This window comes from Ursus maritimus, unplaced genomic scaffold, assembly GCF_017311325.1.
Source record: "Ursus maritimus isolate PB19 unplaced genomic scaffold, ASM1731132v1 scaffold_22, whole genome shotgun sequence".
Taxonomy (NCBI): Eukaryota; Metazoa; Chordata; class Mammalia; order Carnivora; family Ursidae; genus Ursus; species Ursus maritimus.
This window is the reverse complement of record NW_024424675.1, coordinates 25,299,419-25,313,779: the sequence shown is the minus strand read 5'-3', so window position 1 is coordinate 25,313,779 and position 14,361 is coordinate 25,299,419. Positions and strand designations below refer to the sequence as shown.

Sequence of the window (14,361 nt, the reverse complement as noted above, 5' to 3'; positions counted from 1 at the left end):
ATGCGTGTGTTTTTTGTTTTGTTTTTTGGTTTTTTTAATGGTGAGTTTGGAAATGAGTCATTGGATCTGAGTTTTAATTAAAACAGCTATGGTGAATGGCACTGCAACCAGGTTCTACTTTTTGGAGTGATGAATATAAATAACTAAGATTTGGGCTGTTATTCAGTGTTTCTTTTGGATTCTTTGTATGTATCAACCTTGTTTATAATAAATAATTCCACATATAGTTTTCTTTAATAAATAGAGCTGTAATGCAGATTGAAGAGTTTTAGGTTGAAATATGGAATCCGTTCTCTTTTGAGACTTGACTCTACTTTAGTGTTAAGTATTATTTGTAATTCGTTAGTATTCCAGTTTTCTGTTTCTGTTTTGCATTTTGAGATTGAGTCATATAAAATGACACTGGTAATTCTACAAAGTTGTCATGTTTATAAGGAAAATGCTAAGCCACTATTAAATACTAACTTTGATACATCCTTGCCATGTTTTTCCCTGCAGATTGTTCAACTTTGTGTCCTGATTTGACTTACACATTTCTTTTAAATCTTACTGAATGATTAGTGGTCTGAATGATGTAATTGGTGATTCTACTTCTTACGGTGGTTTTTTCCCTGAAACTTTTGAGTCATGGGTCTGAACTTCTAATTGTTTATAGCATTAATTCCTTTTGGAAGTTGAAATTGTCTAGGTTTTACACTGTAAATGGCACATAATGTTCAGTTTTTAGAATATTCAAATTAAAAAAAAAAACCCTACATTGCTTGTGATAGTTTGAGGGTATATTTGAGGGCCTAATAGGTAGCTGGTCATTCTTGTAGTTAAAAACTTGGTGTGATAAACAGGAGTCTGACCTGGCCGTTGCCTTTTCTCATCTGCAGGTGTGTGTGGTTTCAGCGCAGCATGGCTGTGGTCATCCGTTTGCAAGGTCTCCCAATTGTGGCGGGGACCATGGACATTCGCCACTTCTTCTCTGGATTGACCATCCCTGATGGGGGCGTGCATATTGTAGGGGGTGAACTGGGTGAGGCTTTCATCGTTTTTGCCACTGATGAAGATGCAAGGCTTGGTATGATGCGCACAGGTGGTACAATTAAAGGGTCAAAAGTAACACTTTTGTTGAGTAGTAAAACGGAAATGCAGAATATGATTGAACTGAGTCGTAGGCGTTTTGAAACTGCCAACTTAGATATACCACCAGCAAATGCTAGTAGATCAGGACCGCCACCTAGCTCAGGAATGAGTGGCAGGGTAAACCTGCCTACAACAGTACCTAACTTTAATAATCCTTCACCCAGTGTAGTTACTGCCGCCACATCTGTTCATGAAAGCAACAAAAACATACAGACATTTTCCACAGCCAGCATAGGAACGGCTCCTCCAAATATGGGGGCTTCTTTTGGGAGCCCAACGTTTAGCTCAACCATTCCGAGCACAGCATCTCCAATGAACACAGTCCCACCACCACCAATTCCTCCAATCCCAGCGATGCCATCTTTGCCACCAATGCCGTCCATTCCCCCAATACCAGTTCCTCCTCCGGTACCTACATTGCCTCCTGTGCCTCCTGTGCCCCCAATTCCCCCAGTCCCTTCTGTGCCACCCATGACCCCACTGCCACCCATGTCTGGCATGCCACCCTTGAACCCGCCACCTGTGGCACCTCTACCTGCTGGAATGAATGGCTCTGGAGCACCTATGAATCTGAACAATAACCTGAACCCTGTGTTTCTGGGTCCATTGAATCCTGTTAACCCCATCCAGATGAACTCTCAAAGCAGTGTGAAACCACTTCCCATCAATCCTGATGATCTGTATGTCAGTGTGCATGGAATGCCCTTTTCTGCAATGGAAAATGATGTCAGAGATTTTTTCCATGGGCTCCGTGTTGATGCAGTGCATTTGTTGAAAGATCATGTAGGTCGAAATAATGGGAATGGATTGGTTAAGTTTCTCTCCCCTCAAGATACATTTGAAGCTTTGAAACGAAACAGAATGCTGATGATTCAACGCTATGTGGAAGTTAGTCCTGCCACAGAGAGACAGTGGGTAGCTGCTGGAGGCCATATCACTTTTAAGCAAAGTATAGGACCTTCTGGACAAACCCATCCCCCTCCTCAGACACTTCCCAGGTCAAAATCGCCGAGTGGGCAGAAAAGGTCAAGGTCAAGATCACCACATGAGGCTGGTTTTTGTGTTTACTTGAAAGGGCTACCATTTGAAGCGGAAAACAAACATGTCATTGATTTTTTTAAAAAGTTGGATATTGTGGAAGATAGTATTTATATTGCTTATGGACCCAATGGGAAAGCAACTGGTGAAGGCTTCGTAGAATTCAGGAATGAGGCTGACTATAAGGCTGCTCTGTGTCGTCATAAACAATACATGGGCAATCGCTTTATTCAAGTTCATCCAATTACTAAGAAAGGTATGCTAGAAAAGATAGATATGATTCGTAAAAGACTGCAGAACTTCAGCTATGACCAGAGGGAAATGATGTTAAATCCGGAGGGGGATGTCAGCTCTGCCAAAGTCTGTGCTCACATAACAAATATTCCGTTCAGCATTACCAAGATGGATGTTCTTCAGTTCCTAGAAGGAATCCCAGTGGATGAAAATGCTGTACATGTTCTTGTTGATAGCAATGGGCAAGGTCTAGGACAGGCATTGGTTCAGTTTAAAAATGAAGATGATGCACGTAAGTCTGAACGCTTACACCGTAAAAAACTTAATGGGAGAGAAGCTTTTGTTCATGTAGTTACTGTAGAAGATATGAGAGAGATTGAAAAAAATCCCCCTGCCCAAGGAAAAAAAGGGTTAAAGGTGCCTGTGCCAGGTAATCCTGCAGTTCCAGGAATGCCCAGTGTGGGAATGCCCAGTGCGGGAATGCCCAGTGCAGGAATGCCCGGTACAGGAATGCCCGGTGCAGGAATGCCTGGTGTGGGAATGCCTGGTGCAGGAATGCCTGGTGCGGGAATGCCCGGTGCAGGAATGCCTGGTGCAGGAGGTGAAGAGCATGCCTTCCTGACTGTAGGATCTAAGGAGGCGAACAATGGGCCTCCATTTAACTTTCCTGGTAATTTTGGTGGTTCGAATGCCTTTGGGCCGCCACTCCCTCCTCCAGGATTAGGAGGGGCCTTTGGTGATGCTAGGCCTGGTATGCCTTCAGTTGGAAATAGTGGTTTGCCTGGTCTAGGACTGGATGTTCCAGGTTTTGGAGGTGGACCAAATAATTTAAGTGGGCCAGGATTTGGAGGAGGCCCTCAGAATTTTGGAAATGGCCCTGGTAGTTTAGGTGGCCCCCCTGGCTTTGGAAGTGGCCCTCCTGGTCTTGGAAGTGCCCCTGGGCATTTGAGCGGGCCACCAGCCTTTGGGCCTGGCCCTGGGCCTGGCCCTGGTCCAATTCACATTGGTGGTCCCCCTGGCTTTGGATCTAGTTCTGGAAAACCAGGACCAACAGTAATTAAAGTGCAGAATATGCCCTTCACTGTGTCTATTGATGAGATTTTAGATTTCTTTTATGGCTATCAAGTGATCCCAGGCTCAGTGTGTTTAAAGTACAATGAAAAAGGTATGCCCACAGGTGAAGCCATGGTGGCCTTTGAATCTCGGGATGAAGCCACAGCTGCTGTCATTGACTTAAATGACAGACCTATAGGCTCAAGGAAAGTAAAACTTGTCTTAGGGTAGCCGTTCACATCAATTCTTTATAGGGTAGATCTTCATAGTGCTGTGATTAATGCATCCAGATTGTTTTCCTAGTATTTCCAGGTTAGAACCTGTGGATTGTTTCAATTGCATATAGATTGGTTTCTATAACATAGAGCATTGGTTGACTGTTTACAGAAGACTCACTACCAGGATAAATATTGCTGTATGTTACAGTAAAGCTGTCTGGAGAGAACACAAAAATGATTTTGGCGTACCATTAGAGAAACCATTTGTAAAACACAAATGACCACATAAAGCTTATCAAGGAGTTTAGATTGGTTTTGTTTTATACCATATGGGATGAAGAAAATAGAAATGTCAATAGAGCTCATTAAAGGTGCTCTTGCCAGCTGCTGAAAAATAGAAGTTGGCTACTCTTGGAATTTGGTTTAAAGCTGGACAGATTTGCTTTGTTATAGGGTCAAAGCTTTGTCTAAAGTCCTCATTTTCTTTTAAAATTGAATAAAATCTCTGTATACAGATTCACTGTATGTACCTTTATTGCTTCTTGAGGGTTCTTGCTGTATAGACAGTCCTGCTTCTGAAGTTGCTGCTTTTTTGTTTGCCTAATTGACTCATTTGTAAATGAGCAGAACTGTTTTGTTGTTGTTGTTTTAATATAAAACTCCACACTTGGTTTGTGCTATAACCTTGAATTTTGATTTCTAATGTCACACTTAAAACTGTGTGAAATAAGAACTTCTGCCACAAAAATAAAATATGGAGTCCTCTACCTACCAGAGCCTTTTTGGTTTGACCGCCATGTTTTAGTTTAGTCAGTTTAAAAATTGTTCATGTTGTTTGGATGGCATCAAAAACCAGAAACCACTTCTAATAATCATTGTTTAAGATGCCAGATTTGAAGTCCTGTCCATGATGGACTAATGTTCTGGCAATTTCCTTCTGTCCCAAATTTGTGTGAAATTTTGGCCTGTAACTAAACAAAGAGAGTCCATTTTTAAGAAAGAGCATTATATCTAGGTTTTTTTTTTTTTTAAACTGAAGTTGAAATTGTTAGCTTTGTTAGCAGTAGTGTTATAGAATAAAAGAGTCATAAGCTGTTCCATAGATGTGCATTTAATCCTGTTACTTGGAGGCTTTTTGGTCTAGTTGTTTGATCAGGAGCCTGTTCATAAAAATTCTTCATACAGAGTACAAGTGCAGCTGCCAGAGGGGAGAGATTTGAGATTCTTTGCCCTTTCATACTCTTCTTTGGCATTCAGGACACTTAAGGCAGGAGGACCACATGGGTTCTGGTTGGTAAGTGTCCTTGTAATGAAAACATTTGCCTTACAACATCTGCTCACTGCTACAAAAGGCTCTACTTACGATTACTTTCCTTCTTAGTTACAATGCTCTAAAGATGTGTCACATTATATTATAAACATATGGAATGGGAGATTGGTGAGAGATCATGAAAAACAAATTTTGTCTTTTACATGGGCCTCTGTCTTGGTTTGAAACATCCCCAACATTTCCTGCAAATCAATGTACTTACAAAGGGGTCAGCCTTTTAAAAGAAATATTTCCTATTAAAAAAATAGTGCCTTTTTGGTGTTGCAAGTCAGTGGAACACTGAAATACAGCGTCTCGTGTAATTTAGAGTTAAGAGTGGCAGCAGTTTCATTTGTGTGATAAGATTTGGAAAGCCTTTTCATCACTACAACGTTAGAGGATTGACAGTACAGGATTTTTTGTTTAGGGAAAGGATTGTTTAGACTTTCAAAGAAGACATGGCTGTGTTGTGGGTGTTTTGACAATTCATGAATACAAATTTGCTTTGACAGATCACTAGATATTGCCTCCTCAACTAAAAAAGCAATATGATGTTTATGCTGTTCAATTTAAGTTTTCTGTTAAGTAATCATTTCTCATTCCAAAGACCGAGTGCAGAAAACTTCAGCGCTGCTTGGGAGTCTTATTTCAACTGCAGATTATTTTCCCCATTGGAGAGCTGACTATTTTCATTTTAGAAAAATGGGTTGTTTGAAGATAAAAGCCCTTTATCTTTTTTCACAGTTTATTTTGGTTATATGTTCGTACAATCTTATTAAATACTTCATATACTTTATTGCTACTACTTTGTTATTTCTACATCTTAGATAAATGCTGAAAAGGAAAACTTGATTTCATTGTTCATCAAATTAAATAAATTAAGAAAATAGTGGTTTGTGTAGAATTTGGAGAGAACTGTGTTTCATATTTGGTTGAGTCACAACAGTGCTTCTCTTGTTGTGAAATGTAATTAAATGCTTTGCCCTCTGGAACTTGATTTTTGTGTATCTGAGACTTATTATAGTGCTAATTGCTAAGCATACTGTTCATCTTGTTCTGGGCATTGGAGTTTGAGTTTTTAAAAAATTCTTGAAAATATGTTCTGTGCAATCACTCATACCTCTCTTCCTGCAAATTTTCTCAGAAGAACTAGGTTTGGGGTGAAAATGAATTTATTTTCTCATTTGCTTTGTATGGTATGAAGGATTTGTAAAGCTTTGCTCAAAGTTGTGTGCATTTGTAAACACTATCATGATATTTTCAATTTTATGTGTAAATTTTGTCTTTGGTGACTGACATGAATGGAAGAGAATCTTTTCCATTAGGTTTAATTCCTCCCACCCTCTTGCCTGGGTGTTTTGGGTTTTTTTTAGTTTAAAGGATTAGAGATATCTACAAAATGTATTTTATAAATAAGCAAATTTGTAAACTTTTCTGAACTTCAGTGAAACATTTAGTTCACAAGCAAAATTTGGAGGTGTATTCTGTGTTTAATACTGTAGTTTGGATGTACATTTATTAGTGGCTTTAAAAAAAAATGCAACACTGTTAAGTGAAATGTAGTTCCTAGCTTTGTGCTCCAAGTTGTCAAAGCATCAACCGTGAAAATTTCATTAGGAAATTTTTATTCAGAATTTCTGAGAGTAATGTTCAGTGTAATTAGGTCAGTCTTAACCCACTGGATGAAAGTCTAGGGCTGTGTATGGACATAGCAGACATACCTTGGATAAAATAAGGATCCATGAAAGCCTTAATCAAACTCAAAGTCCTTTTTATTGGATTCTGTCATTGTGTACAGGTGTGGGTCAAATGTTTAAAAATAAATCCACTCATCAATTTCAAGACCACTTAAAAATGAGTAAAGAAACCGTAAAGTTGGCTGCTAGTTAAATCTGTAAAGAATTTCTAGCAGTGATCACTTTTAAAACTTATTTCCCACTCTTGGAAAATTACCACATTTAGTTTTACTGGCAGTTCTATAGTAGTCCAAGCGTTAGAAACCAAACACAATAAAATAATTCATTGCCAATATGGCCATGACATTGCCAGCAAATACTGCCTTGGCATCATTCAGCAGAGGTTTTTGTTTATAACGATGAAGTCTTGAATACTGTTCAATAAACTTGTCACAAAATAAAAGAGGCTGATGCTTTTAATGCTTTACACAAGAGTACTCTACTGAGCTATACCATCAGGTTTTTTGTTTGTTTGTTTTTAACTCCTACAAATATTTTGTGCCTTTGGAAAGGTGGATTTGGTGATCTTGGAGGTAACCATTGTTGCTTATCCTTGTCTGCTAATGCTGAAGTGTGGAAAGAAGATACCTGGAACGGCAGGGAGGAAACTTAATTCTAGGTCAAATCTGTGGTATCCACCTTTTCAGACTTTTATTTCGTGTGCTTTGCTAGACAGCCACTTCGTAATGTGGACTGAGAAGGAACCAGAAACCATGTGCTCCTTTTTACAGAAGGTGTCTTAAAGGGATTATCTTTTTAAAAACTGATTACTTTAAGGAATGGGAAAAGAAATCTTCAGAATACATTGTCAATTGCACATACTTCTAATTAGAGCTTTTTTGTCTACTTATTCTTGCATTAGTATGTGAGGTATTTTGAGGTGGGGAAGAGGGGAGAGGAATCAAAAATCTTGCTGCTTTCTGACGTTGATGCTCTGGTTTTGTCCTTTCCACATTTGTTCAACTGCTTAAAAAAAAAATTAGCAAATGAAAAGTTTCCATGAACTCCGGAGTCCTTTAAAAATAATCTGGATTGTAGTTGCAGAGAAATTAGCAGGCTATTCCTTTTAACCAAAGCTCTTGAAAAATATATATAACTTTTACCTTTATCATGAAAGAGTTTTTAGCCTGTATTTGAGCTTCAGTACCCAGGTTGTTTTAGAGGGGTTTAGATTTAAACATACTTAATTCCAGGTGGTTGCTGAACTGTTCTAAAATTATGAAGGTTTGACTAATAAGCATTTGAAAAATCACAGAGTGAAATCAGCTGCCTACAGATAGACTGTATGCTGATAATGTTTCATTTTCTTGCTCAGGAGAAAACTCTCAGTTTAATTCATTGTTGTCTGCTTTCAGATGTTTTACAAAAAGAAACGGTTTATCACTTATGTGCATCGCCACCATTCTCCTTACCCCCCAAATGTAGAGTTTTTATAGGATATGGTAGAGTCCAAACTTAGGACTATCTTTTTAATTAAAAAAATGGTTGATTTCAGTTTTGTCTTTTCAGTATAAAATCTGATAGATCGCATTGACTTACTCTAAAATTTCTAGAAAGAGTGTATTCTGGCAGTGGCACAGTTCTCTGATGCTGTAGTGACTTTCTGGAAAAACCCTTCTGTTCGACAGTAAGAACAAGTTCATCTCTTAGTGGTGCCTGTTCATGTAAATGTTAATTCTTTATTGTGCTGTTCCTGGATTTATTCTTGTTGCCTTGTGCTACTTTGTGCCAGAGGATCTCACAAACATCTTAGAATATGGCTCCTTTTCTGGATCAACATAACTAACAGCGAGCAGCTAAGGTGGCACTGCTTTTCTACATATTGCTCTACTACTGAAGAATCCAGAGGGGGCAAAAAAGCCACTTGATGAAAGTGTTGTAGGCCCAGGGGCAGAAGGGCAGCACTCTAAAAATTTGGGGGCAGCAAATAGTGCTGGGGAAAATCTCATTCTTTTAATTCTGAGAGGTCCAGGGATTTTCCCCTAGTGAAAATATTGATTGATAGTTAAGTCCTAGAGACTAAGGAAACACCAGTTGTGGGCTAAATGACACAGCAGACATTGGAATTGGCATCCCAGCCGTACCAGACATCTGGATTCTGATTTTAGTAGCTTAATATTTCAAGTCATTTTTCCTAGTCAGCCAGTGGCTTGCTATTTCATGTTGAGAGGAGGAGGAGGAGATGACTCTTGGGGAAAAATAGAGCCATGACCAGCAAGAGAACATAGTTCAATATGGACAGTCAGATGTTGAAGGAGCATAACACACTCCCAGGGTTGAGCTGTGCTGTATTCAGACAGGCTGCCCCTTAGTGTTTCATTCCCTCTCCATTCTGATGCTGCCAGTTTTTCCCTTTTACCTGCTTATAAAGTAAGTCCTCTGTAACCAGGGCTGTGAGTTTCTCACTGCTATCTCTGTAGCCTAGCCGCCTAACTTGGGGGGATGGGGGGAGAATGTGAGCTCACTCACAGTTCTTGATCAGTGAATAAGATTTGTCACTTAAGCATTTGTGTTACATGCAAGATGTAACAACCACATTTTGCTACTGTAAGTCACCTCTTAGACCTTGCAGAGTGGGGAAGGCTTAAGAGTAAAGATACTCAGCTACCTAAGGGGTCTTAAATCATACTAACTGGTGCTATTGCTGATTTCATTTTTCTTTTGTTCCACTTGGGAATGAGTTAATGCCATCCTCCACTACACTCCCCCACATACTGTATTGCTGTACAGAGATGGTTATGTCCTTTATACATAACTCCCTTCTGTGGTGTGAGCCTATGGGACCAGCAGGGTCCCTCTGCTATAAATCTGGCTAAAGTGGAAAGACTAAAGCAGCTCTTACTTTCTGAAGTAGATACTGCCAATTACCTTTGCTTCTGTGACCGCTGAATTGACAGGTTGGAATTGGAAATGTCTGTTGCCTCCAAGCTTTTAAGACAGTTTCACATGGATAATCAGCTTAGCCATAGCAGTAACCCATGTTAACTGAATTCTTTGAGCAGTGTTACACACCCAGCACTTCCACGCTGTGGTAGAAAAGAAAGCAAAATAAGGTGCTTGTTCTTAAAGACCTAAGGTTTTAAATTATATAAGTAAGTGCTCGGTTGTACTTGTGCATGTACAGGGTACACTCATGTCCTACAGGAACTGGATGGATAAGGGTTTCCTGGCCAGTTGCTAAATAAGTATAATGGAAGTATAATGGAAGCCTTGTGTGTAAGCTGAGGAAAGGCATGATCTCTAACCGAGGTTCTTGAGGACACAATATATTAATTTAGTAAAATGAAATGTTTAATAGTGTGAGGGAACACAGTGGCACTACCTAAAATGGTGTTTGTCCTGGAAGCTCTTAAAGTTGTCCCAAAACAGTGTAGTCTCAGTGGCGTGACTGAGCTGAATGGTGAGTAAGGCAGGCAGGTAAGGGTTGTACTAGGGGTGTTCTGACTTACCAGAGGGATAGAACCTTTTATCTTTTTAATAACCCTTTGACTAGCTGCCACGTACCACTTATAACCAAATGGCCTAATAAGACATTCATAAATGCCCCAGAATTAAGTGAATTTCCCCATCGATTTCACCATTTACCCAGTCCACTATCTGAAATTGATTCTTTTCTAGTTTTGCATTGATTCGAAAGAGTTTTGGCCTTTCTATATGAAATGTCCACCTCTTTGTTCTTGTTCTTCTAGACCAGTGCTATTCCAATAGACTTGTCCAATGGAAATGTTCTCGTCAGCATTCATATGCTAATTAGCCACTGTAGCTACTATTTTTTTTTAAGATTTTATTTATTTTGAGAGAGAGCATGTGAGCCGGGGCGGGTAGGGGGGCAGAGGGCCAGAGAGAGAATCTCAAGCAGACTGCACACTGAGCGTGGAACCTGAAGCGGGGCTCAGTCTCACGACCCTGAGATCGTGACTTGAGCCAAAGTCAGGAGTCAGATGCTTAACCGACTGAGCCACCCAGGCGCCCCACCACTGTAGCTACTATTAAATTTGAAAAGCCAGCCAGTGGCTACTGTATTGAACACTGCAATTCTAGATTGACAGAGCGACAGAATTTCGTCTTCCATATCTGATCTTTGGAGATCACCGTGTTAGGCAATACTGACCAATAGAAATAAGAGTCACTTTTGTTATTTAAATTTTTCTAGTAGCCATGAAAAAGGTAAAAAGAAACAGGTGAAATTAATAATAAATTTTAGCCCAGTATATCTGAAATGTTACTATTTCAGTATATAAAATTATTGAGCTGTTTTGGTACTGTTTTCAGTTTATACTTTATAGCACATTGTGATTTGAACTAAGCATATTTCAAATGCTCAGTATCCATTTGTGGGTAGGAGGCCATCCTTCTGGACAGTAGATTTAGAATATGAGAAAAGTCACCCCGGTCATTTCTCTTTTAGCTGTGTTGCCTCTTTCAGCTGTTTCTTTGCTTTTGAATATTTGAGTTTTGTTGCATTCCTCCTAACCTTTCCCGTTCCTGTTATGTTGGCAGTCTTCTGAATCAGTTAACTTGCCTCGGTTACCGTATTCATGGGCTACAGTTACCTTTTCCCCCCGCTAACTGGTTCTTACATTGTGAAATTATTAATCCACCAATCCAGCAGAACTAGAATCTCCCCCATCCCCCGCCGACCCCTGCCCTGTACCCCATCTACAATGGCAAGTGGGCAACTCATTGTGTGTCTGTAACGCACTTTCCTTATTGTTCAAACCCTCACTTTTCTCAACTAACCTAACCTACAAATTGTGAATAACAACCCATTTTAAGACCTCCCATGTTTCGCAAGTGGATTTATTCCAGTAAGAGGGACTTGCACTATGAACAATAGGTAGGTTTCTTTTCCCAAGGCTCTGGTCTGCTGCTTTTCACTTGGCTTCTTTATGCCATAGATCACATTGCACACTGGAAATGCACAAGCTCTTGTTGATGTCCTTGCCCTGGAGATGCTCAGGGAGATGGTCCAGTACTGTTGTCTTCTACACTCTGCAGGTAACAGGCAGGGGTCTCATTAAAAGAAGGTAGATTAACGGAATGTAGATTCCAGCAGGGCAGACTAGGGGCAGAATTAGCTGCCTAGTAGGTATTCTCTGAAAATTTTGACAAAAATCACATTTTCCTGAGCTGAGTTCTACTTTGTAGAGTTTGTGCTTGTTATTTAAGGTTTATTCCTTTGAATAAACTTAAATTCTAGTCCTATACATGTGGAGATTAGCAGTTCCTCTGTTCCTGCCCTGATGGACAACTAGGGGAAACGTGATGGGTGCAGAATTCTTTTCCATCTAGTATAAGTCTAGCTGGTGTGGTCATGGGAAGAGGCCACATGAGCCTCAACTGCTCATGTGGAGTGGCCGGGTGGATTTCAGGTTGGACTGGATTACAAGGTGTGAGCTGTTGCTAAAAGGGATGGAATAGAAATCATATTCTCAGACTTGTGGTTCATTACTTAATGTATGTCCCAGGATTAGTCATTTCCTTTCTCTGGCCTCGGTGTTTTAGACAATGAGATAATCTCATCATGCCCAGTTTCGAGCTTCTGTGATTCTGTGAACCCAGCCATTCTGTTTCTTTCTGGAAGTTTGTAGGTAATTTGAAGCTTAAACTACAGAAAAATCAGTGGAACTCAAAATTTTGGTCTGGTTACTGCTCTGCTGCTTTTTCTGATTTTGACAGCAGTCTCACATTGCCGCTTGAGAATTTCCTTAGGAGAGGAAAGTAGAGAGGTTCTTCATTCCCACCGGTTAGGTCCTCTGGAGCAGGTAGACCAGAGAGAGGCCTTTTTCTTGGTTGTCCCATGAACCAACAGGTTAGATAATGGTACCACAAAGGATCCATTTATGAGCACTGAGAAGAGGAGCAGTTAACACATTGGGCACTTACTCTGTTAGTGTCAGGCAGGGTATACTTTGCATGGTTGGCCTCGTTTTATCTTCACAGTAACCCTGTAAAGTTGACACTATTATTATTTTCCCCACCTTACAAGTGGGGAAATCCAGGGGAAGAGAAGCAAAGTAACTTGCTCAAAGTCTCATTAATAGTAAGGGTAAGCAGAGATTATTCTAATCACGGGCTGCCTGCATGACTCCAGAGGCAGAACCCCTCCTTCAACCATTGCCTGTCCCTGACTTTTGGGAGAAGATGTAGGAGGCCACTGGCAACACTCTTCTTGAGCCTGCTGGGGAAGGGATTTTGGTCTTGCTCCAATACTCTAATGTTTATTTTGAAGTAGGCAGGTGGAGGCTTCGTGTAAACCCATTCAGAGTCCTAGGGCAGAGAAAAACTCCCACTCCAATACCGTCCTATCTTGCTTGAAGGCCATATGTTCTTCCTCAGTTTGCTTCTTTCCCCGTATCCAATTTGCTCCTCAAGCTAGGTTCTCTTTGAAGAGTTGGACACGGGTTGTATTTGTTCAAACTTTGGATAAGTCTTCTGGGGATGTTATAGTTTGACTTCCAAACTTTTTTGACCTTCACAGAATGTAGCAGGATGGGACACCCTGTGACCATTCACTGTACCGTATTTTCTTGCTTTTCACTTTTTGTGTGACATTCACATTTTAAGCTTTATAGTATTGCCAAATACAGTGGCAGCCAGACTACTTAGTATTATATGGATCTAAACCAAACTATTGCTTAAAATTTTAATTTTAAGCACAATTTTTGTAGCCTGTAGTCGTGTGTGTGAATAAAAAATGTATCATCTTATAGTAAGGATTTACATATTTGGTTCAGTTTGTGACCTGTGAGGACTGTCTTTGGGGCTGCTAATTTAAATTTGGGGAATCTCTGAGTTACAAAGGGAGAAACAGGGGTAAAGAAAAACTTGCTGACCTTAACCATGTCCCTTGAGGAGGCAGAGAAGGAAAGGAACTGTGGTGATGGGCATAGTTTGTCTTTTCCAATCTGAAGGGCAAAGAGCACCATGGGTGGTGCTCTGCCCATTGGGAGCCTGTTGAGAATTTCCTGATTGGCTTTCAAGACTTGAACGAGCATCTGAGCTGCTCCAGCATGCCAAGGTAGGCAACAGGAATGTGAGCATGGCTTTGGTTTGTTGAAGGAGTGATCCTGCCACCCAGACATTTTGGTGCTCTATTCTTCCTCTTCAAAGCCGGAAATGGGATTGAAGGCTGGTTCCTTTCTTTGTTAGGCTTTTGGGAAGGGAAGAGGGCAGTGTGATACCTGAGCATGAAAGACCAATGAGTTTCAGCTCGACTGGCACTGAATTGGATCCAAGAGAAGAGATGTGTTCATGGATTTATGAAGAGCAGAGTTAGACTCTCCAAGCTAGGGAAGGGGGTGCCATAGAAAATGGACAAGTCACTCTTTTGGCAGAGTGGGTTTCCCAGTCAACAGAGGTAAACCGGCCAGCTATGGGAAGGGAAGCTCTGATTTTTAGCATTTGCCCAATTTCTGTGGCTTAAAACTTTACCATATTCATTTACAAAATTACCTGGTATTTAACACTTGTCTCCTGCAAACCATACAAGCCTGCTCTAGCACACTGCTGCAAGCCTCCCTCGAGGTGCTTTGAATTGCTATCATGTGCTTAGGTTTATGCTATGTGAAATAGATGCTGAAGCAGTGTTTGTTTTAAAGACGTTGTTTTACAGACAGGTGAGGAGCTGGAAACGTTGACA

At 40.4% G+C, this 14,361-nt stretch overlaps 2 protein-coding genes across 7 annotated transcripts in view; both read left to right on the top strand.

Moving 5' to 3' along the window:
- The window catches only part of CPNE1 (copine 1), a 34,437-nt gene that overhangs the window by 7,581 nt on the left and 12,495 nt on the right, over positions 1-14,361 (top strand). Inside the window, exon 1 of one of the 6 annotated variants that reach the window (XM_008698151.2) lies at positions 889-1,021. The exons of the other annotated variants lie outside the window; for them this stretch is intronic. The gene's annotated coding sequence lies outside the window, so the exon portion shown is untranslated. Of the gene's footprint in view, positions 1-888; positions 1,022-14,361 lie in introns of those variants that run through there. 6 annotated transcript variants of the gene reach the window in all.
- RBM12 (RNA binding motif protein 12) lies at positions 901-5,980 on the top strand. The gene has a single exon (XM_040638240.1). It carries the CDS (start codon positions 901-903, stop codon positions 3,685-3,687), a length of 2,787 nt encoding a protein of 928 aa, XP_040494174.1. The 3' UTR covers positions 3,688-5,980.

What these genes read in the sequence shown, in the direction of transcription:
- RBM12 (XM_040638240.1), top strand. Translation starts at nt 901, where the DNA reads ATGGCTGTGGTCATCCGTTTGCAAGGTCTCCCAATTGTGGCGGGGACC.